This window comes from Dendropsophus ebraccatus, chromosome 6 (genome assembly GCF_027789765.1).
Source record: "Dendropsophus ebraccatus isolate aDenEbr1 chromosome 6, aDenEbr1.pat, whole genome shotgun sequence".
Classification (NCBI taxonomy): Eukaryota; Metazoa; Chordata; class Amphibia; order Anura; family Hylidae; genus Dendropsophus; species Dendropsophus ebraccatus.
In genome coordinates this window covers 388,465-409,970 of record NC_091459.1, presented here as the reverse complement: position 1 = coordinate 409,970, position 21,506 = coordinate 388,465, and the positions used below count along the sequence as shown (strand labels likewise).

The following is a 21,506-nucleotide window of genomic DNA, read 5'->3' as shown; positions in this document are numbered from 1 at the left end:
GATAGAGGCTTGGCAGGGACAGGAAACGACATAGTACACTTGGTCTGAGGTGACTTGAGACACTGGTTGGAACAGTCCTGACCCCAACTGAGAATCTCCCCGGTTCTCCAGTCCAGCTGAGGGGCATGTTCTTGCAGCCACGGGAGTCCCAGGAGGACCGCGGGGGAAGAATGGGGCAGGACGTAGAAGGATATCTCTTCTTGATGTAAAGGACCCACCTGGAGGACTAAAGGTGCGGTCTGGTAGTACACACGGTCGGTAAGAATTTCGCCCGTGACCGAGGAGATAGTCAGGGGCCTGGCTAGTCGGGTCACGGGTAGCCGCCATCTTTGGACCAATGTTGCCGCAATAAAACTGCCTGCTGACCCAGAATCGAGAAAGGCAGTAGTCTGGTGATTTTGTCCTGAGGGAGTCCGGATGGAAACTGGCATAGACAGACTTGGAAAGGTGGCATTCACACCTAGGGACACCTGTCCCACCGGACCTAGGTGCGAGCATTTTCCGGATGTTTGGGGACGTAGGGGACATCCCAGCCGGAAGTGATTGGAACCACCGCAATAGAGACAGAGATTCCGCTCCAGGCGCCGGATTCTTTCATCAGGCGTCAGGTGAGCCCGTTCCACCTGCATAGGAATCTCAGGAGAGGGCTGGGACATCGAAAGGTCAGGATTCTGGAAAACCGGCGCCAGCTGGGGATGGCGACGGGAAGGGCATAGTAAATGTTCATGCCGAACCTCCTCCTCCCTCTCCGAAAAACGAGTATCAACTCGGGTGGCCAGTAGAATGAGTTCGTTCAGGGAGGTAGGCAGGTCTCGGGCAGCGAGCACGTCTCTCACTCGACTAGACAGACCCTTCTTGAAGGTGGCCAATAGGGCGGCCTCGTTCCAGTCCAATTCAGCTGCCAGGGTGCGGAACTGGATGGCGTAGTCACCAACAGAGGAGCTGCCTTGAGAGAGGTTGAGGAGAGCAGTCTCGGCAGAAGAAGCACGGGCAGGTTCCTCAAAGACGGAGCGAAACTCGAATAGGAAGGCCCGGAGATTGGCAGCAACAGGATCATCTCGGTCCCACAGTGGCGTGGCCCAGGCCAGGGCTCTACCTTCTAATAGGCTGATGATGAAAGCCACTTTAGAGCGCTCGGTGGAAAACTGACTACTCAAAAGTTCAATGTGCATGGTGCACTGAGTCAAGAATCCTCTGCACAACTTAGAGTCCCCAGAGTACTTGCTTGGGAGAGCCAGTCGGAGTGAAGAGGTTGCCGGGGGTGATGACTGCTGAGCTGTGGTATGCTGCTGTACGGCTGCAGTCAGTTGTTGGATCAGCTGTGACTGTTGCTGGATCTGTTGCGCCTGCTGAGTGACCACTCTGGCGACGTCACGGAGATCAGGCACCTCGCCGGGATCCATGGTTGGAGCCTACTGTAACGCCTGGAGTAGTGGATCCACTGGACCGACACCAGCGATGGCACTAACCTCACCAGGGGGCAGAGTCTAAGGGGCCGCTGGTTTTCACCAGAGCCCGCCGCAAGGCGGGATGGACTTGCTGCGGCAGGCGACCCCCAGGTCGCTACCCCTGGCTTGGTTGCTGGTGTCGGCAGGCGAGGCGTGGCAGGAGATGGCACAGGCAATGGTCTGCAGGTGAGAGCGCACGTGACAGGCTGGACCCGGGAACAGATGGAGTGACAGGGGAACAGGAACCAGGAACAGGGACTAGGGACCCGGTAACGGATAGGACTCAGGAACAGGGACTTGGGACCAGGTAGCGGAATAGGACACAGGAACAACAGGGGGCTGGGCCAACGCTATGGGAAGCATGTAGAGGCTCCAACACTAAGGACAGGGCATGCTGGGATTTATAGGGGAGTGATTGGTGCCACTAACCAATTAGGAGCGCACTGCCCCTTTAAATCCGAGACAGCCGGCGCGCGCGCGCCCGAGGAGGCGGGGACGCGCGCGCCGGCCGGCACAGACCGCGACATGCACGGAGGAGAGGTGAGGCGCCCCAGGGGCCGAAGCAGCAGCAGCGCCGGGTCCCAACACAAGGACCCCGGCGGCTGCACGGGACAGGAGGCGGTCGCGGCGGCAACCCGGGACGCGGGAAGCCGCCGCGGCCGTGACAGTGGGTGCAGAGCAAAAATGATCAGAGTCCAGCACTGAACCAGGATAACAATAAGATTGTAGACTCTAAAGGTGAAAGTGCGCAAAAGATAATCACAAAAATAGGTAAAACAATGTCCTTTCTTAGATGTAAGGTTCAGCGTCTTGGGGCCTTGTCTAATAAGTACAGAACTCTGCCAGTGCAACTTGTACTGTGTGTGACCTAGTTGAAGAAGCTTGCCCCCACGGTTAGGACTGAGAAGAAGAAGAAAGAATGCCGCTTTATGCCAGAAGAGCCCACAGAGTGTCAGGTCTGGTAGAACTAATCCCAGGGTTGAACAACTGGGTGTAGATAACCTCTCAAGGTTCTCCCAGTAAGTCAAGCAGGAATCAATGGAGTTTGTTAGCTTAGGCACTTAGCTCCACTGCAGACAAATCCTGGCTAGGTGGATTGTCCTAAATAACTAGAATGTTACCTCAGGTGCAGGCATGGTTCTTCCCAGGTGACATTTACCCCACCTCTGGGTTTAGAGCTGCATAGCTTTCTCTCACACAACTACAAAAAACTATCTTCTGTCTCTGTCCAACTCCAACTAACAGACCATAGAAGACACCAGGAACTAACAGACAATAGAAGACTCCTGGTGGGAGTGTCTTCTATAGTCTGTTGGTTCCTGGTGTCTTCTAAAGTCTGTTAGTTCCTGGTGTCTTCTGTAGTCTGTTAGTTCCTGGTGTCTTCTATGGTCTGTTAGTTCCTGGTGTCTTCTATGGTCTGTTAGTTCCTGGTGTCTTCTATGGTCTGTTAGTTCCTGGTGTCTTCTATGGTCTGTTAGTTCCTGGTGTCTTCTATGGTCTGTTAGTTCCTGGTGTCTTCTATGGTCTGTTAGTTCCTGGTGTCTTCTATGGTCTGTTAGTTCCTGGTGTCTTCTATGGTCTGTTAGTTCCTGGTGGGAGTGTCTTCTATAGTCTGTTATTTGCTAGTGGGAGTAACAGACTATAGAAGACACTCCCACCAGGAACTAAAAGACTATAGAATGTAATGACTGGAGTCGTGGATCTACTGTACTGTCACCAGCGATGGCGTAAGCCACACCAGGAAGCAGAGTCTAAGGGGCCGCTGGTCTTCACCAGTGCCCACCGCAAGGCGGGAAGGACTTGCTGCGGCAGGCGACCCCCAAGTCACTACCCCTGGCTTGGCTTGCTAGTGATGGCTGACAAGGTGTTGCAGGAACAGTTAGGCAAGCAGTCAGCTGGATTCACGGTAGTACCGGGGTGGCAGTTACAAGCGAAAACTGCAGAGAGCAGGAACAACGGAGAGCAGAAACACACTATAAAAGCATGCAGAGGCACCAACAGGAAAGGCCAGGGAAGGTGTCCATTTATAGGGGAGGGGATTGGTGCAACTACCAATTAGGGGCATACTGTCTGTTTAAATCGAAGCAGAGCTGGCGCACCCTAGGAGCCGGGGACGCAAGCGCCGAAGAGAGAGAGCGGTTGGGGGCAGCAGAGGAAAATGCTAAACAGCTGCGGCCAAGGGTGACAGCCCAACCTCGGCAGGAGGTGAGAGGGGACCAGGGGCCACTAGCCACAGCACAGCCGCTGTGACAGTACCCCCCCCCCCTTTGGCCTCCCATTCTTTCTTGCCGGCAAGAACTTCTTGGTGAAGTCCCGGTCTAGGATGTTGCATTCAGGCTCCCAGGATCTTTCTTCTGGGCCGAAACCCTTCCAGTAAACTAAGAAGGACCGTCTTTCTCTAAGCATCTTCATGTCCAGGATGTCCTTGACAGAATAGATGTCAGAAGATGCTGCTCGTTGTGGAGAACCGGTTGAAGACCACTGGTTTCAGGAGAGAGACGTGGAAGGAGTTGAGAATTCACATGGTGGGGGGCAGGTGAAGCTTGTAGGTGACCGGGTTGATGCGCTTCAGCACCGCGAATGGTTCCAGGAACCGTGGGCCCACGTTTGGCGGAAAGCCAGACATTGTCACCAGGAGCGAAGGTTACAGCTGGTCTCCTCCTCTTGTCTGCCTGGGCTTTCATCTGACCTGTAGCACAAACAAGGGATTGCCGTGTCTGCTCCCAGGTGGACTTAAAGTCAATTACCAGTTCGTCCACAGCTGGTACCTCAGAGCAGTGATTTTCAACCTTTTTTGAGCCGTGGCACACTTTTTATACTTAAAAAATCCCGGGGCACACCACCAACCAAAATGGCACAAAATGACACTAAAACAGTACATGTTATACATATAGTTAATAATATAGATTCTAATTGTATTTATACTCACTCAGTGTGAAACCTGGGCCTGTTTTCTTCCCTGTGCTTCTCTCCTGTGCTTCTCTCCACCATACTTCTCCCCCCTACTTCTCTCCTGTGCTTCTCTCCACCATACTTCTCCCCCCTACTTCTCCTGTGCTTCTCTCCTGTGCTTCTCTCCACCATACTTCTCCCCCCTGCTTCTCTCCTGTGCTTCTCTCCACCATACTTCTCCCCCCTACTTCTCCTGTGCTTCTCTCCTGTGCTTCTCTCCACCATACTTCTCCCCCCTGCTTCTCTCCTGTGCTTCTCTCCACCATACTTCTCCCCCCTGCTTCTCCTGTGCTTCTCTTCACCATACTTCTCCCCCCTACTTCTCCTGTGCTTCTCTCCTGTGCTTCTCTCCACCATACTTCTCCCCCCTGCTTCTCTCCTGTGCTTCTCTCCACCATACTTCTCCCCCCTGCTTCTCCTGTGCTTCTCTCCCCCATGCTTCTCTCCACCATACTTCTCCCCCCTGCTTCTCCTGTGCTTCTCTCCCCCGTGCTTCTCTCCTGTGCTTCTCTCCACCATACTTCTCCCCCCTGCTTCTCTCCTATCCTTCTCTCCACCATACTTCTGCCCCCTGCTTCTCTCCTGTGCTTCTCTCCACCATACTTCTCCCCCCTGCTTCTCTCCTGTGCTTCTCTCCACCATACTTCTCCCCCCTGCTTCTCCTGTGCTTCTCTCCCCCGTGCTTCTCTCCTGTGCTTCTCTCCACCATACTTCTCTCCCCCCTGCTTCTCTCCACCATACTTCCCTCCCCCCTGCTTCTCTCCGCTGTTTCTCTCCCCCATCCCCAGGTTTCTCTCTCCTTGTTTTCTCCTGTTTCACAGGGGCACCATAGTTTGGGGAACTTCACCTGGAGTCGGGAACAGAGAGCACCCCAAAATCTGGAAACAAATTGAGGTCCTCTTTCTGAGACTGTGTAGAGGCAGGCCATGCTGCCTAAAGACATGCTGTAAAAAAAAGATTGTATAGGTGCCTAAAATGTAAGTTTTAAAATTACAGTTAAGATACACCAATGTCAGTGTGCCCAACACCATAGCTACAAATATTTACAATATCCTTGGATCGTCGCACATCCGGAATGCGTACAATACCAACAGAGTGTTTAAAAAAATGTGTTTTTGTTGTGTGCTGAGGCCGGTATGCCCCAAGCTAGTATCCAGTTGTAAATGTAATCTCTCAACGCGTTTCTTCCACTAATCAAGATCAGTAATAGATCAGTAATATGCCACATACGGTGGATACAATTGATGCTTCAAATTATACACACAATTGCACCCAAATTGATGATTAAATCACCAATGGACACTATGTATACTTGACGTGTCTATTTTAAAGGGTATAATGCTGTAATTAAACAGGGCTATACAACATGTCAGGTAGGTCTCGCAGCTATGCGGCTACTCACTGGCCCTTGTTAGTACAATGCGGGGTATAGGTGCCCGGGAGACCATGCAACAAAAATGATAAACAGTTTTACCATTGTAGCCACCGTATGCCAGAAACGCATTGGGAATTACATTTACAACTGGATACTAGCTTGGGGCATACCGGCCTCAGCGCAACAAAAAAACCCCATTTTTTACTCAAACATGTTTTACACATTCCAGGTGTGCGTCGATACAAGAATATTGTAAATATTTGTAGCTATGGTGTTGGGCACACTGACATTGGTGCATCTTAACTGTAATATTAAAAGTTACGTTTTAGGCACTATTCCTTTTTCATTATACTATTATTTGCATGGATAGACTCTAGGACTTGTATCCTGATTGCAAAGCCATATAATGTTAGAAAAGATTTGCCAGACAAGGAGCGGAAGGCAGACCGGGAAGTGGCACAAAATGGGACATCTTGGAGAACCGATCTGTGACCACCCAAAAGGGGGTGTTAGCGGCAGAAGGGGGTTAGATCGGTAACAAAGTCCATGACGATATGTGTCCAGGGACGCTCGCGAATGGGCAAAGGCAGGAGTAGCCCGGCTGACTTCTGATGAGTGGTCTTGTTCTGGGCACAGGTGGAACAGGATGCCACAAAGTCCTGACGTCCTGAGAAAGACTGGGCCACCAGTAATACTGAGATATCAATTGTCTGGTCTTAAGGACTCCAGGGTGGCCAGCGACCAAGGAGAAATGATCCCAATTCAGAATTCTTCTCCTGAGTGGTGGGTGCATGTAAGTCTTACCAAGAGGAAGTTCTTGAAGGACGGAAGTTGCCACAGTGACCAGGCGCTCAGGTGGAATGATGTGACGAGGAGCATCGTCTTGCCCCAAGACTTCAGAGGCTCGCGAGAGAGCATTAGCCCTCACATTCTTCTCTGCTGGACGGAAATGGATAGGAAAATTAAAACGGGAGAAGAAGAGGGACCATCTGGCCTGCCTGGGATTAAGTCGTTGTGCGGATTGAAGGTAAAGAATGTTTTTATGGTCCATGAAGATGTTAATTGGACACTTTGCTCCCTCCATAGGATGACGCCACTCGTCCAGGGCCAACTTAATCGCCATGAGCTCACAATCCCCTATAGTGTAATTTCTCTCGGTCGAAAAAAAAATCTTGGGGAAGAAGCCACAGGTATTAACTTCCCAGAAACGTCTTTCTGGGTAAGAACAGCTCCAGCTCCCACGAAAGAGGCATCCACCTCGAAAGAGAATGGCCTGGAGGAATCTGGATGGGACAGAACCAGGGCAGAGGCAAAGGCAGCCTTCAATTTAGTGAAGGTTTGCTCAGCTTCGGTTGACCACTGCTTACGGTTCGCATTCTTCTTGGTGAGAGCCACAGTCGGCCCGACCAGAGTGAAAAAATGCGGAATAAACTGCCAATAATCATTTGTGAACCCCAGGAACCTTTGTATGGCTTGGGGTCCAATGGGGTGTGGCCACTGAAGTACTGCTGACAGTTTTGTCGGATCCATCTGTAGACCGTGGCCAGAAACTATGTACCCCGGAAAGGGAAGGCTGGATTGGTGGAAAAAACACATTTCCAGCTTGTCATATAGATGGTTGGCCCTTAACCGCCACAGCACTTGACGACGATGACGACACAGACATATAGCAAGTCCTGGAATATATCGTTGACAAACTCCTGGAAGACCGCAGGGGCATTGCACAGGCCAAAAGGCATGACTAAATACTCGAAGTGCCTGTCTCTGGTGTTGAAGGCGGTCTTCCATTCATCACCCTCACGAATCCTGATCAGGTTGTAAGCTCCCCTGAAATCCAGATGGTCAAACAACTTGGAGATTAGTGGAAGGGGGTACCGATTCTACACCGTCACCTTATTAAGGCCCCAGTAGTCAATACATAGACGGACAAAACCGTCTTTCTGGACTAAGAAGAACCCTGCACCATCTGGAGAAGTGGACTTGCGGATAAAGCCCTTTTGCAGGTTCTCCTTAATGTATGCCGACATGGCCTCTGTCTCCGGGACTGAAAGTGGGTACACTCTACCACGAGGAGGCATCGCACCCGGAAGGAGATCAATGGGGCAATCGTAAGGTCGGTGAGGTGGTAAAGTGTCAGCCTCCTTTGCAGAGAATATATCCGACAGGTCTTTGTATTCGGCTGAAAGGCCAAGCAGTGATTTGGGGAAGTCTGGTGAAGATGGCAGAGGCCAGATCGTAGGGACCTTCAGACAGCGGTTGGGGCAATCAGGACCCCAACGCAAGATCTCCCTGGTTTTCCAATCGAAACAGGGGGCATGGAGCTGCAACCAAGGAAGAGCCAACAGGATGTCAGATGAGAAGCTGGACAAGACGAAGAAGGCAATCTTCTCAAAGTGCAGCGTCCCTACTTGAAGAGTCACTGGTTTGGTCTGGTATCGGATAACCAGATTGAGCGACTCGCCAGTGACCGAGGAGATAGAAAGTGGCCTAGACATTTGAACCACAGGAAGATGCCACTTCTGGACCAAAGATGCCGCAATAAAGCTACCAGCTGAACCAGAATCAAGGAAAGCTGTGGACTGGAACCGCTGTCCAGAAGGAGCTGAGACGGTAACTGGCACGGACAACCTTGGAGAGGATGCATTCACAATGGGGACAGTTAAGGCGGAAATGGTCAGGGCTGGCACAGTAAAGGCAGAGGTTCTGCTCCCAATGGTGAGCTCTCTCTTCCGGAGTCAGGGGAACGCTCTCCACCTGTATGGGTTTATCTGGAGTTGGCATGGACATGGGAGACACTAGCCTCTGGAAAGCTGGTGCCAATCGGAATGTGTGCCAGGGCCGATTCAGTTCACGCTCTTGCCGAACCTCCTCCTCTCTCTCAGAGAACCAGACGTCAATCCGTGTAGACAGGTGAATGAGATCATTTAGGGAGGTCGTAAGGTCTCAGACGGAAAGAACATCCTTCACTCGACTGGAGAGGCCCTTCTTGAAGGTGGCAACCAGAGCAGCTTCATTCCAGTTGAGTTCGGCTGCCAAGGTGCGGAATTGGATGGGGTACTCGCCCACAGAGGAGTTCCCCTGTCGCAAGTTGAGGAGGATGGTCTCTGCAGATGAGGCTCGGGCTGGCTCCTCGAACACGCAGCGGATTTCTGCCGGAGGTCAGCAGTAACTGGATCATCACGGTCCCACAAAGGAGTTGCCCAGGCTAGGGCCTTCCCCTCCAAGAGGCTGATAATAAATACCACCTTGGAGCGCTCGGTGGTAAACTGGTTGGTGCCTACTTTAACAACTGGAGTCGTGAATCCACCGGACCGTCACCAGCGATGGCGTAAGCCGCACCAGGGAGCATAGTCTAAGGAGCTGTTGGTCTTCACCAGTGCCCACCGCAAGGAGGGATGGACTTGCTGCGGCAGGCAACCCCCAGGTCGCTACCCCTGGCTTGGCTTGCTAGTGACGGCTGACGAGGTGTAGCAGGAACAGTTAGGCAACCAGGCAAACAGTCAGCTGGATTCACGGTAGTACCGGGGTGGCAGTCACAAAGAGAAACTGCAGAGGAACAACGGAGAGCTGGGACCTCACACAATGGAAGCATGCAGAGGCACCAACAGGAAATGCCAGGGAAGGTGTCCATTTATAGGGGAGGTGATTGGTGCAACTACTAATTAGGGACGCACTGCCTCTTTAAATCGAAGCAGAGCTGACGCGCTCGTTCCCTAGGAGTCGGAGACGCGCGCGCAGGAGAGAGCGGGCGGGGGCAGCAGAGGAGAATGCTGAACAGCCGCGTCCAGGGGTAACATATATATGTGTGTGTGAACATATTCCACAGCACTGTTCAGAGGTTGGTCCCTATTCCTAATGCCACTCACAATCTAAATTTCAAATTAACCAGTATGTTTTTGGGGTGTGAGAGTAAAGTGTAGCCCGGAGAAATCCACAAACATTGGTCAAGGATAATCTCCAGGACCCTAGTGCTACAAAGAAATTATGGACGTTCACGACCCTACAATAGGGTCCCACGCTGCCAGAGCCAACTCCTTTTTTGTTAACACAATAATCTTCTGCCTCACATTTCAAGATTTCCACCATAATTTATGGCTGCTTGCCCCTCTATACCTTGCCATGCCCACCCATAAAGCAAGTAGGGCAAAGATAAACAAAAAATTTTGATTTTTGTGCAAATTGGGTACATTTCTTGTATTTATCTTTCTCACACTATAAAAGTGAACAATAAGGAAATATATAGAAATAGGGAACGTTTTTAGCATTTTGCAGAGCCGAATAAACAAATGCATAACCTTGGATACATCTACATGAATTGCACAAATGAGTAGCGTATAAAAACCATGGCGAGGTCCACCACACAAGGTCATCTTAGGATTATATTGGCCGTTCCTGCAGGATACAACATCTGTATACCTGTAATCCATTCACCGTATGTGTGTGTGCAGGTTGCAGGTTGTTTCTTATGTAATGAAGGATTAGCTGGAGAAATGAGGCCACAATAATGTTGCGGCTATTTGGCAAATGTTTTTGAAAACTGTTAAAGATGTAGAGGGGCATTATCTAATATTAATAATCTGTGTTCTTTTCTTTTATCACAGCTTCAAGTCCCCCCCCATCACCACCAGGGCTGAAGTGCTTATCCGGGAATGGAGAATCCTACACCGGAAACATTGCCGTAACAGTATCTGGAAAAACCTGTCAGGACTGGAGCTCTCAGGAACCTCATAGTCACGCCAGGACACCAGACAACTATCCATGCCAGTAAGAGATAATGGGGCTGATTTACTAACATCTTCCTGGCAGCAAATTGTTGAGTTTTTGTCCATTTTTGCTGTCGTTTAGTGTGGAGGCACATGTTGAGACACACGTGTGCGACATATTTTTTCCAAAGACCTCCATTGCAAAAATAGATTAAAGAACTCCTCTCAGGAGCCCTGTGGACCTACTAGTTATGGTATGACAGCAACCTCAAGCAACCAATTCTATGAAATGTATCAGGTACAACAGAATTTCACGTTTCATCAGATCCCATGATACATTGTCTCCATATGCTAATAGTTGTGCTGAAGATACTTGTAGCCCTTACTTGACTTTATGGACAGATGGAACATACAGGATGTTATAGATGGTCCGTACGTGGTGTACATTACACAATTTGAAAATTACGTGGTGAACATAACACAATTCGAAAATTAAAAACCAGATATGGGGAACACCTGTTCGACGCGGCCAAAGTGAAAATCCTTGGGTGCCGCCAAACACTTAGAAGAACACATCTGTCCACAATGTCTATAAGGGCTACGAGTATCTCCAGTACACTTCGGTCCATAATGTCTATAAGGAGGATCCAGTCAATAAGGGCTACGAGTATCTCCAGCACACTTCGGTCCATAATGTCTATAGGGAGGATCCAGTCAATAAGGGCTACGAGTATCTCTAGCACACTTCGGTCCACAAAATCTATAGGGAGGATCTAGTAAGGGCTACGTGTATCTCCAGCACACCTCTGTTAGTATATGGACACAATGGGGGACTTTTATTAAGTCCAGCGTTCTTAAACGCTGGGCTTACAAATGTCCCTGCAGCTTCGGAGTTGTAAGGATTAATGTAGAGGCACAGGACAGGAAAAAGCACAGCACAAAAGGTTAAAAGCCCCTCCCCTTCCCCTATCACCAGTGCCATTATAACAATTCTTAAGCACCACGTGAATATCACAGGGAGGGTCGGTGGTGCCATCGTGAAGGCTTTGGAGAAACCGGCTTACTAGTAGGACTAATCCTATTTTCTCGCCTCACCTTCACGACGGCACCACAGGAGAAATACCATCAATTTTACTTTAGGCTGGGACCACAGCCTATAATGCCTTCCTTCCGGAGGCCAGGTCTTCATTACTCTGCAGTTGTAATCTGTAGTGCTTGATGGACGTATGTTGACTTGTCCACGTAGCTGCCTTACATATTTGTTCTATTGAGGCTGACACTCTCTCTACTCAAGATGTAGATTCTGATCTCATAGAGTGAGCTTTTAATTCCAAAGGAGATGATGGATCCTGGATCTTGTGCACCTCAGAAATGGTAATCCATCTTGCAACAGTACTTTTTGCAAGATTTTTGTCTTTGTTTTTCCCTTGAAATTGAATGAATAAATTTTGGTCCTTCCTCTAGGGTTCTTCCAAGTATTGTAGAACAGATCTTCTGACATCTAGTGAATTAAATTTTTTCTCTGTATTATTCTGTGGACTTTAACAAAAAGAGGTAAGTATGATGTCCTGCAAGCGATGAAGCTCTGAAACAACTTTTGAAAGAAAAGTAGGATCTGTTTAAGGATTATCCTATCTGTCTGAACTATGCAGTATGGATTAGAAATTGTGAGAGCCTAAAGCTCACTAATTCTTCTGGTTGAGGACATGGCCACCAGAAAAGCTACTTTCCTAGATAGGAGTTTAGGTGTGGCTTTCTCTATTGCCTCAATCAGAGGTAATGTTAGACCTTCTAGGACTATATTAAGATCCCATGGTGCTTGTATATTCCTAACCGTTGGATTGATCCTAGTAGATGCTCTCATGAATCTTTTTATTCATCTTTGGTTGGCTAAATCAGAAAGAGCAGAAACTTGAACCTTAAGGGTTGCTGGTTTAAAGGCCCTATTACACCAAAAATGTCTGACAGATTATTTTACAGATTTTTTTCAGCCAAAGCCAGGAATGGATTTGAAAAGAGGAGAAATCTTAGGGCCCTATTCCACAGTAACGATAATTGGCCGGATCGGCCCCATTGGGCCCGATTCGGCTAATTATCATTCGGGGAAATAGAGAGAACGATCAGCCGATCGTTCATTTAGGGCCAGACCTAAAATCATTGTTCGCCCACTGCGCATCGCTATGGTTGAATAGCGGTGCGCGACGGACGACCGACGATTTGAGAAGCAGCAGCATCATACATTACCTGGCCAGGCTTCTTCTCCGCGCTGTCTTCATCCCCGGGTCCGGCGCGCTCTATCTTCAGAATGGCCGGTCAGCTGACGGAGCGCTCAGCCAATCACAGGCCGGGACCGCCGCCTGTGATTGGCTGAGTGTGGCCTGTCAGCTGACCGGCCATTCTGAAGATAGAGAGCACGGGTCCCGGGCTGAAAAAATCTGTCAGAGAATCTTTTGGTGTAATAGGGCCCTAAGTCTCTTCAATTATCCGGCCTGCAAAAAATCCACAATACTAGGTCTAGAAGGAAACTGTGGAAGAGAAGGGCACCAGAACCTTCCATACTCTAAAATAAATCTTGGCAGTCACTGGTTTCCTGCTGTGCATCAGGGTCGCAATTACACTTTCTGAGAGCCCTTTACTTCTAAGGATCCAAGCAGATCCATCCAGTTGTAGTTGTGCTGGATTTGGATGAAGAATTGGTCCCTATGAAAGAATTTTCTGGAGTGTGCTTGGGATAACTGGAATTGGAGGCAATCCATATGCCAGTTATAAGTTCCATGTCTGAGTCAGAGCATCTACTGCTAGCGGTTGATCTTTTGGGTTTAGTGAAAAAAATTCTATACCTTCCGTTTTTTCCTGCTGGCAAACAAATCTACTTCTGGATGGCCCCATTTCATTACTATCTGTTGAAAGATTGAATCCTTCAATGACCACTCTCCTGGCTCGATCAGGGTTCCTGATCAGTGTTCAGAGTTGACTTTAGACGGGTCGCTGAAATTGACCACACGTTCTCTTCTGCCCACCTGAACATGTGATGTGAAAGATTCTGGAGGTTGTCCTTTTTTAAACTCCCCTGACATCTTAAGTTAGCCACTGTAATCACATTGTCTGAAAGAATGTGAACATGGCAGTCCTTTAACATATGTTCTGCTTGCATTAGGACATCTGCACTGCCTTTAGTTCCCGATAGTTTGAGGAAAGTGAGATTATGTGAGGTCCCCATGACCCCTGTAGGAACAAATTGTCAATGTGTGCACCCCATCCTGTCAAACTGGCATCTGTTGTCACAATAACTTTTGGTGTAGGGTTCCAAAAATCTCCTTTCTCCAGATTTTCTTCCTTCGTCCACCAGCATAGGGACCTCCTGACTGATGGGAGTAGAGACATAGGCTTCTCCAAGCCTGACTCCCGCTTGTTCCAGGTTGATAAGATTTAACTTTGTAGGGGTCTGGAATGAGCCTAGCTCTGGGGAACAACTGGAATACACAAAGTCATTGATCCTAGAATCGACATTGCTTCTCTTATCTTGCAAACCTTTTTCACTAAGAAAGTTTTGATCCTCTTTACAAGATCCTTCTCACCTCCTTTTCTAGTAGGATAACCAAAAATATCTTCTGCTGAGTGGATTTGGGACATTAATTATCCAACCTAGTGATGTTAGAAGCTCCTGAGTCATCTGGCGTACCATACGGTCCAGCTGCTCCCACAATGGGGTGGTGATCTGGTGACTGCGCTGGCCACTCCATTACCTATGATAGAATACCAGCTGCTGCTTCTGCTGGAAATAGTTCTTGCACAATTTGGAGGTGTTTAGGGTCATTGTCCTGTTGTAGGATGAAATTGGCTCCAACCAAGCGCTGCCCACTGGGTATGGCATGGCGGTGCAGAGTGATAGCCGTCCTTATTCACAATCCCTTTTACCCTGTACAAATCTCCCCCCTTACCAGCACCAACCCCAGACCATCACATTACCTCCACCATGCTAACAGATGGCGTCAGGCATTCTTCCAGCATCTTCTCATTTCTTCTGCGTCTCACAAACCTTCTTCTTTGTCATCCAAACACCTCAAACTTGGATTCATCCATCGTCCACAACACTTTTTTCCAGTCTTCCTCTGTCCAATGTCTGTGTTCTTTTGCCCATCTTAATCTTTTTCTTTTATTGGCCAGTCTCAGATATGGCTTTTTCTTTGCCACTCTGCCCTGAAGCCCAAAATCCGGCAGCCGCCTCTTCACTGTAGATGTTGACACTGGTGTTGTCAGCGGGGACAAACACGACCAGGCAGTGGGCCCTGACTTGAAACCACCCACTGTCCCTGCCTAATTGCCTCAGTCGACCCTAGGCGGTCGCGGACAACCACAAAGACGTTCCCTGCACTGAGTACGTGGGACACAAAACACAACAGACGGAGAAAACACAATAGAGAGTAGTGAACAAAGCCAGGTCAAACCACACGGGCAACGCAGTACAGAACCGGCAAGCAAAGAATAGTCACAGGTCAGGTGGAGGGTCAGGAACACGAGAAAACAGGCAGAAGGGAATAGGACGGGGAATGCAGGAATAGACTGTGGAGAGCTGGGACCAGGAGTTAACCTTATAGCCAGCGATTTACTACTGGCAATGATAGAACTTTATACTGGACCAGGAGCCCGGACCAAAGGCTGATTGGTCCGGCCTCCTGAGTCCAACCTTACTGCAGCTGGTGCACTGCAGGCTGAGCGGCCGGGCGACCTGTCACTAAGCCTGAGCGCAATACACTGCAGCTGCGTGCTGGTCGGCCGGCTAACAGTCACGTGAGCCCAGGGACGCCGTCGGGACTCCATGACGTCACTCCCGAGCCCACCGCCGAAGCCGAGCTGGAAGGAGACGTCGCTGGAGCCGGGCAAGGTAAGTTCCTGACAGGTGTTTTGCGGGTACTATGTAATGAAGATGCCAGTTGGGGACCTGTGAGGCGTCTGTTTCTCAAACTAGAGACTCTAATGTGCTTATCTTCTTGCTTAGTTGTGCAACGCGGCCTCCCACTTCTTTTTCTACTCTGGTTAGAGCCTGTTTGTGCTGTCCTCTGAAGGGAGTAGTACACACCGTTGTAGGAAATCTTCAATTTCTTAGCAATTTCTGGCATGGAATAGCCTTCATTTCTAAGAACAAGAATAGACTGTCGAGTTTCAGATGAAAAGTTCTCTTTTTCTGGCCATTTTGAGCGTTTAATTGACCCCACAAATGTGATGCTCCAGAAACACAATCTGCTCAAAGGAAGGTCAGTTTTGTAGCTTCTGTAACGAGCTAGACTGTTTTCAGATGTGTGAACATGATTGCACAAGGGTTTTCTAATCATCAATTAGCCTTCTGAGCCAATGAGCAAACACATTGTACCATTAGAAGACTGGAGTGATAGTTGCTGGGAATGGGCCTCTATACACCTATGTAGATATTGCACCAAAACCCAGACATTTGCAGCTAGAATAGTCACTTACCACATTAGCAAAGTTAGGAGTAGTTTAAAGTTATCTTCATTGAAAAGTACAGTGCTTTTCCTTCAGAAATAAGGACATTTCAATGTGACCCCAAACTTTTGAACGGTAGTGTACATATATATGGGATACTGATGTATGGGATACTGATGTATAAGATACTGGTGTATGAGAGATACTGGTGTATGAGATACTGATGTATAAGATACTGATGTATAAGATACTGGTGTATGAGAGATACTGATGTATGAGATACTGATGTATGAGATACTGATGTATGAGAGATACTGATGTATGAGATACTGATGTATGAGAGATACTGGTGTATAAGATACTGGTGTATAAGATACTGATGTATAAGATACTGATGTATGAGAGATACTGATGTATGAGATACTGATGTATGAGAGATACTGATGTATGAGAGATACTGATGTATGAGAGATACTGATGTATGAGAGATACTGGTGTATGAGATACTGGTGTATGAGATACTGGTGTATGAGATACTGATGTATAATAGATACTGGTGTATGAGATACTGGTGTATGAGATACTGATGTATAATAGATACTGGTGTATGAGAGATACTGGTGTATGAGAGATACTGATGTATGAGAGATACTGGTGTATGAGATACTGGTGTATGAGATACTGGTGTATAATAGATACTGGTGTATGAGATACTGGTGTATGAGATACTGATGTATAATAGATACTGGTGTATGAGATACTGGTGTATGAGATACTGATGTATAATAGATACTGGTGTATGAGAGATACTGGCGTACGAGAGATACTGATGTATGAGATACTGGTGTATGAGATATTGATGTATAATAGATACTGGTGTATGAGATACTGATGTATAATAGATACTGGTGTATGAGATACTGATGTAAGAGATACTGATGTATAATAGATACTGGTGTATCAGATACTGATGTATAAGATATTGATGTATAATAGATACTGGTGTATAAGATATTGGTGTATGAGATACTGATGTATAATAGATACTGGTGTATGAGATACTGATGTATAATAGATACTGGTGTATGAGATACTGGTGTATAATAGATACTGGTGTATGAGATACTGATGTATAATAGATACTGGTGTATGAGATACTGGTGTATAATAGATACTGGTGTATGAGATACTGATGTATAATAGATACTGGTGTATGAGATACTGGTGTATAATAGATACTGGTGTATGAGATACTGATGTATAATAGATACTGGTGTATGAGATACTGATGTATAATAGATACTGGTGTATGAGATACTGATGTATAATAGATACTGGTGTATGAGATACTGATGTATAATAGATACTGGTGTATGAGATACTGATGTATAATAGATACTGGTGTATGAGATACTGATGTATAATAGATACTGGTGTATGAGATACTGATGTATGAGATACTGGTGTATGAGATATTGATGTATGAGATACTGATGTATAATAGATACTGGTGTATGAGATACTGATGTATAATAGATACTGGTGTATGAGATACTGATGTATAATAGATACTGGTGTATGAGATACTGATGTATAATAGATACTGGTGTATGAGATACTGATGTATAATAGATACTGGTGTATGAGATACTGATGTATAATAGATACTGGTGTATGAGATACTGATGTATGAGATACTGATGTATGAGATACTGATGTATGAGATACTGATGTATAATAGATACTGGTGTATGAGATACTGATGTATAATAGATACTGGTGTATGAGATACTGATGTATAATAGATACTGGTGTATGAGATACTGATGTATAATAGATACTGGTGTATGAGATACTGGTGTATAATAGATACTGGTGTATGAGATACTGATGTATAATAGATACTGGTGTATGAGATACTGATGTATGAGATACTGGTGTATGAGATACTGATGTATAATAGATACTGATGTATAATAGATACTGGTGTATGAGATACTGATGTATAATAGATACTGGTGTATGAGATACTGATGTATAATAGATACTGGTGTATGAGATACTGATGTATAATAGATACTGGTGTATGAGATACTGATGTATAATAGATACTGGTGTATGAGATACTGATGTATAATAGATACTGGTGTATGAGATACTGATGTATAATAGATACTGGTGTATGAGATACTGATGTATGAGATACTGGTGTATGAGATACTGATGTATAATAGATACTGGTGTATGAGATACTGATGTATAATAGATACTGGTGTATGAGATACTGATGTATAATAGATACTGGTGTATGAGATACTGATGTATAATAGATACTGGTGTATGAGATACTGATGTATAATAGATACTGGTGTATGAGATACTGATGTATAATAGATACTGGTGTATGAGATACTGATGTATAATAGATACTGGTGTATGAGATACTGATGTATGAGATACTGGTGTATGAGATACTGATGTATGAGATACTAATGTATAATAGATACTGGTGTATGAGATACTGATGTATAATAGATACTGGTGTATGAGATACTGATGTATAATAGATACTGGTGTATGAGATACTGGTGTATAATAGATACTGGTGTATGAGATATTGATGTATAATAGATACTGGTGTATGAGATACTGATGTATAATAGATACTGGTGTATGAGATACTGATGTATAATAGATACTGGTGTATGAGATATTGATGTATAATAGATACTGGTGTATGAGATATTGATGTATAATAGATACTGGTGTATGAGATACTGATGTATAATAGAAACTGGTGTATGAGATACTGATGTATGAGATACTGATGTATGAGATACTGATGTATGAGATACTGATGTATAATAGATACTGATGTATAATAGATACTGGTGTATGAGATACTGATGTATGAGATACTGATGTATGAGATACTGATGTATAATAGATACTGATGTATAATAGATACTGGTGTATGAGATACTGATGTATAATAGATACTGGTGTATAATAGATACTGGTGTATGAGATACTGATGTATAATAGATACTGGTGTATGAGATACTGATGTATAATAGATACTGGTGTATGAGATACTGATGTATAATAGATACTGGTGTATGAGATACTGGTGTATAATAGATACTGGTGTATGAGATACTGATGTATGAGATACTGATGTATGAGATACTGATGTATGAGATACTGATGTATGAGATACTGATGTATAATAGATACTGGTGTATGAGATACTGATGTATAATAGATACTGGTGTATGAGATACTGATGTGTAAGATACTGGTGTCACGGCCGCGGCGGCGTCCCGTGCTCCGGGCCGCCGCCGCGACCTCCCTCCATCTCATGCAGCTGCCAGGGTCCCGGTGCAGGGACCCGGCGCTGCTACATGTTCGGCCCCGGGGGGCGTCTTACCTGGTCCCGCTCCTGCCTCCGTCTGTGCCGGCCGGCGCGCGCGTCCCCGCCTCCTAGGGCGCGCGCGCGCCGGCTGTCTCAGATTTAGAGGGCCAGTCCGCACCTAATTGGCCAGTTGCACCAATCACTCCCTATTTATTCCAGCCCTGCCCCACTACAGGTGTTGGAGCCTCTACATGCTTCCCATAGCGTTTGGCCCAGCTCCCTGTTGTTCCTGATTCCCGTCCGTTACCTGGTTCCCAGTCCCTGTTCCTGATTCCTATCCGCCACCTTGTCCCTAGTCCTTGTTCCTGGTTCCTGTTCCCCTGCATCTCCATTGCTCCTGTGTATAGCCTGTCACCTGCGGTTACGTCCACTGGCCTCTGCAGCACCATCTCCTGCCTACTGCTCCTGCCACGCCTCGCCTGCCGTCACCAGCAACCAAGCCAGGGTTAGCGACCTGGGGGTCGCCTGCCGCAGCAAGTCCATCCCGCCTTGCGGCGGGCTCTGGTGAAAACCAGCGGCCCCTTAGACTCCGCTCCCTGGGGAGGTTAGTGCCATCGCTGGTGACGGTCCAGTGGATCCACTAGTCCAGGCGTTACAGTAGGCTCCAACCATGGATCCCGGCGAGGTGCCTGATATCCGCGAGGTAGCCCGAGTGGTCGCCCTACAGGCTCAACAGATTCAGCAACAGTCACAGCTGATTCAACAACTGACTGCAGCCGTTCAGCAGCATACCACAGCTCAGCAGTCATCACCTCCGGCAGCCTCTTCAAAACTACGACTGGCTCTCCCAAGTAAATATGGAGGTGACCCCAAGTTGTGCAGAGGATTCCTGACCCAATGCACTATGTATATCGAACTTTTAAGCAGTCAGTTTGCCACCGAGCGCTCTAAAGTGGCTTTCATTATCAGCCTATTGGAGGGAAGAGCTCTGGCCTGGGCCACGCCACTATGGGACCGTAATGATCCGGTTGCTGCCAATTTTCGAATCTTCCTGGACGAGTTCCGCTCTGTCTTTGAGGAACCTGCCCGTGCGTCTTCGGCTGAGACTGCTCTTCTCAATCTATCCCAAGGTACTTCCTCCGTTGGTGATTACGCCATCCAGTTCCGCACCCTGGCTGCGGAACTAGACTGGAATGAGGCCGCTCTGATTGCCACCTTTAAAAAGGGTCTGTCCAGCCAAGTGAAGGATGTGCTCGCTGCCCGGGATCTGCCTACCTCCTTGAACGAACTTATTCTACTGGCTACCAGAGTCTACACCAGGTTTTCCGAGAGAGAGGAGGAGGTCCGGCAAGGACGGCGTCTGAGTCTGCCCCGTCGCCATCCTCGGCTGGCACCGGTGTTCCAGAATCCCGTTGCTCCTATCTCCCAGTCGCTTCCAGAGGTTCCTATGCAGGTGGAACGTGTTCGCCTGACGACTGATGAGAGGAACCGTCGACTGGACCAGAATCTCTGCCTCTATTGCGGTGGCGCGGATCACTATCGGCAGAGATGTCCCCAACGCCCTCAGCGTCCGGGAAACGCTCGCACCTAGGTCCGGTGGGAGAGGCCTCCCTAGGTGTGAATGCCACCTCTCCAAGGTTGACTATGCCCGTCTCCATCCAGACACCCTCTGGGCAAGTTTTCCAGACTACTGCCCTCATCGACTCTGGCTCTGCTGGCAGTTTCATCTCTGCTTCGTTGGTCCAAAGATGGCGGCTACCCGTGATCCAGCTAGCCCAACCCCGGTCTATCTCTTCGGTTGCGGGGGAGGTTCTTACCGAAGCGGTGTACAGCCAGACGGCACCCCTAGTCCTCCAGGTGGGAGCCTTACATCAGGAGAGGATCTCCTTCTATGTCTTGCGCCATTCCTCTTCCAACCTCCTGCTGGGTCTTCCTTGGCTGCAATTCCATACCCCTAGGCTGGACTGGAGAACTGGGGAGGTTCTCAGCTGGGGCCAGGACTGTCATAACCGGTGTCTGAGATCTCCTCAATCCAAGTGCTCTACAAGGTCACCTGCTAATGTCAAGTCTCTATCCGGGCTACCAGAGGACTACCAAGACTTTGTCGATGTTTTCTCGGCCAAGGAGGCGGACTCACTACCACCTCATCGAGCCTATGATTGCCCTATAGACCTTCTTCCAGGGGCTTCTCCTCCACGTGGTCGAGTATACCCTCTCTCTGTGCCCGAGAC

General features: G+C 47.7%; 1 protein-coding gene across 2 annotated transcripts in view; it reads left to right on the top strand.

Moving 5' to 3' along the window:
- Nucleotides 1–21,506, top strand: part of PLG (plasminogen) — a 169,930-nt gene that overhangs the window by 72,784 nt on the left and 75,640 nt on the right. For both annotated transcript variants that reach the window (XM_069974368.1, XM_069974369.1), the window contains one exon: nucleotides 10,377–10,539. In XM_069974368.1, coding sequence (XP_069830469.1) covers nucleotides 10,377–10,539 — 163 coding nt within the window. The remainder of the gene's footprint in view (nucleotides 1–10,376; nucleotides 10,540–21,506) is intronic.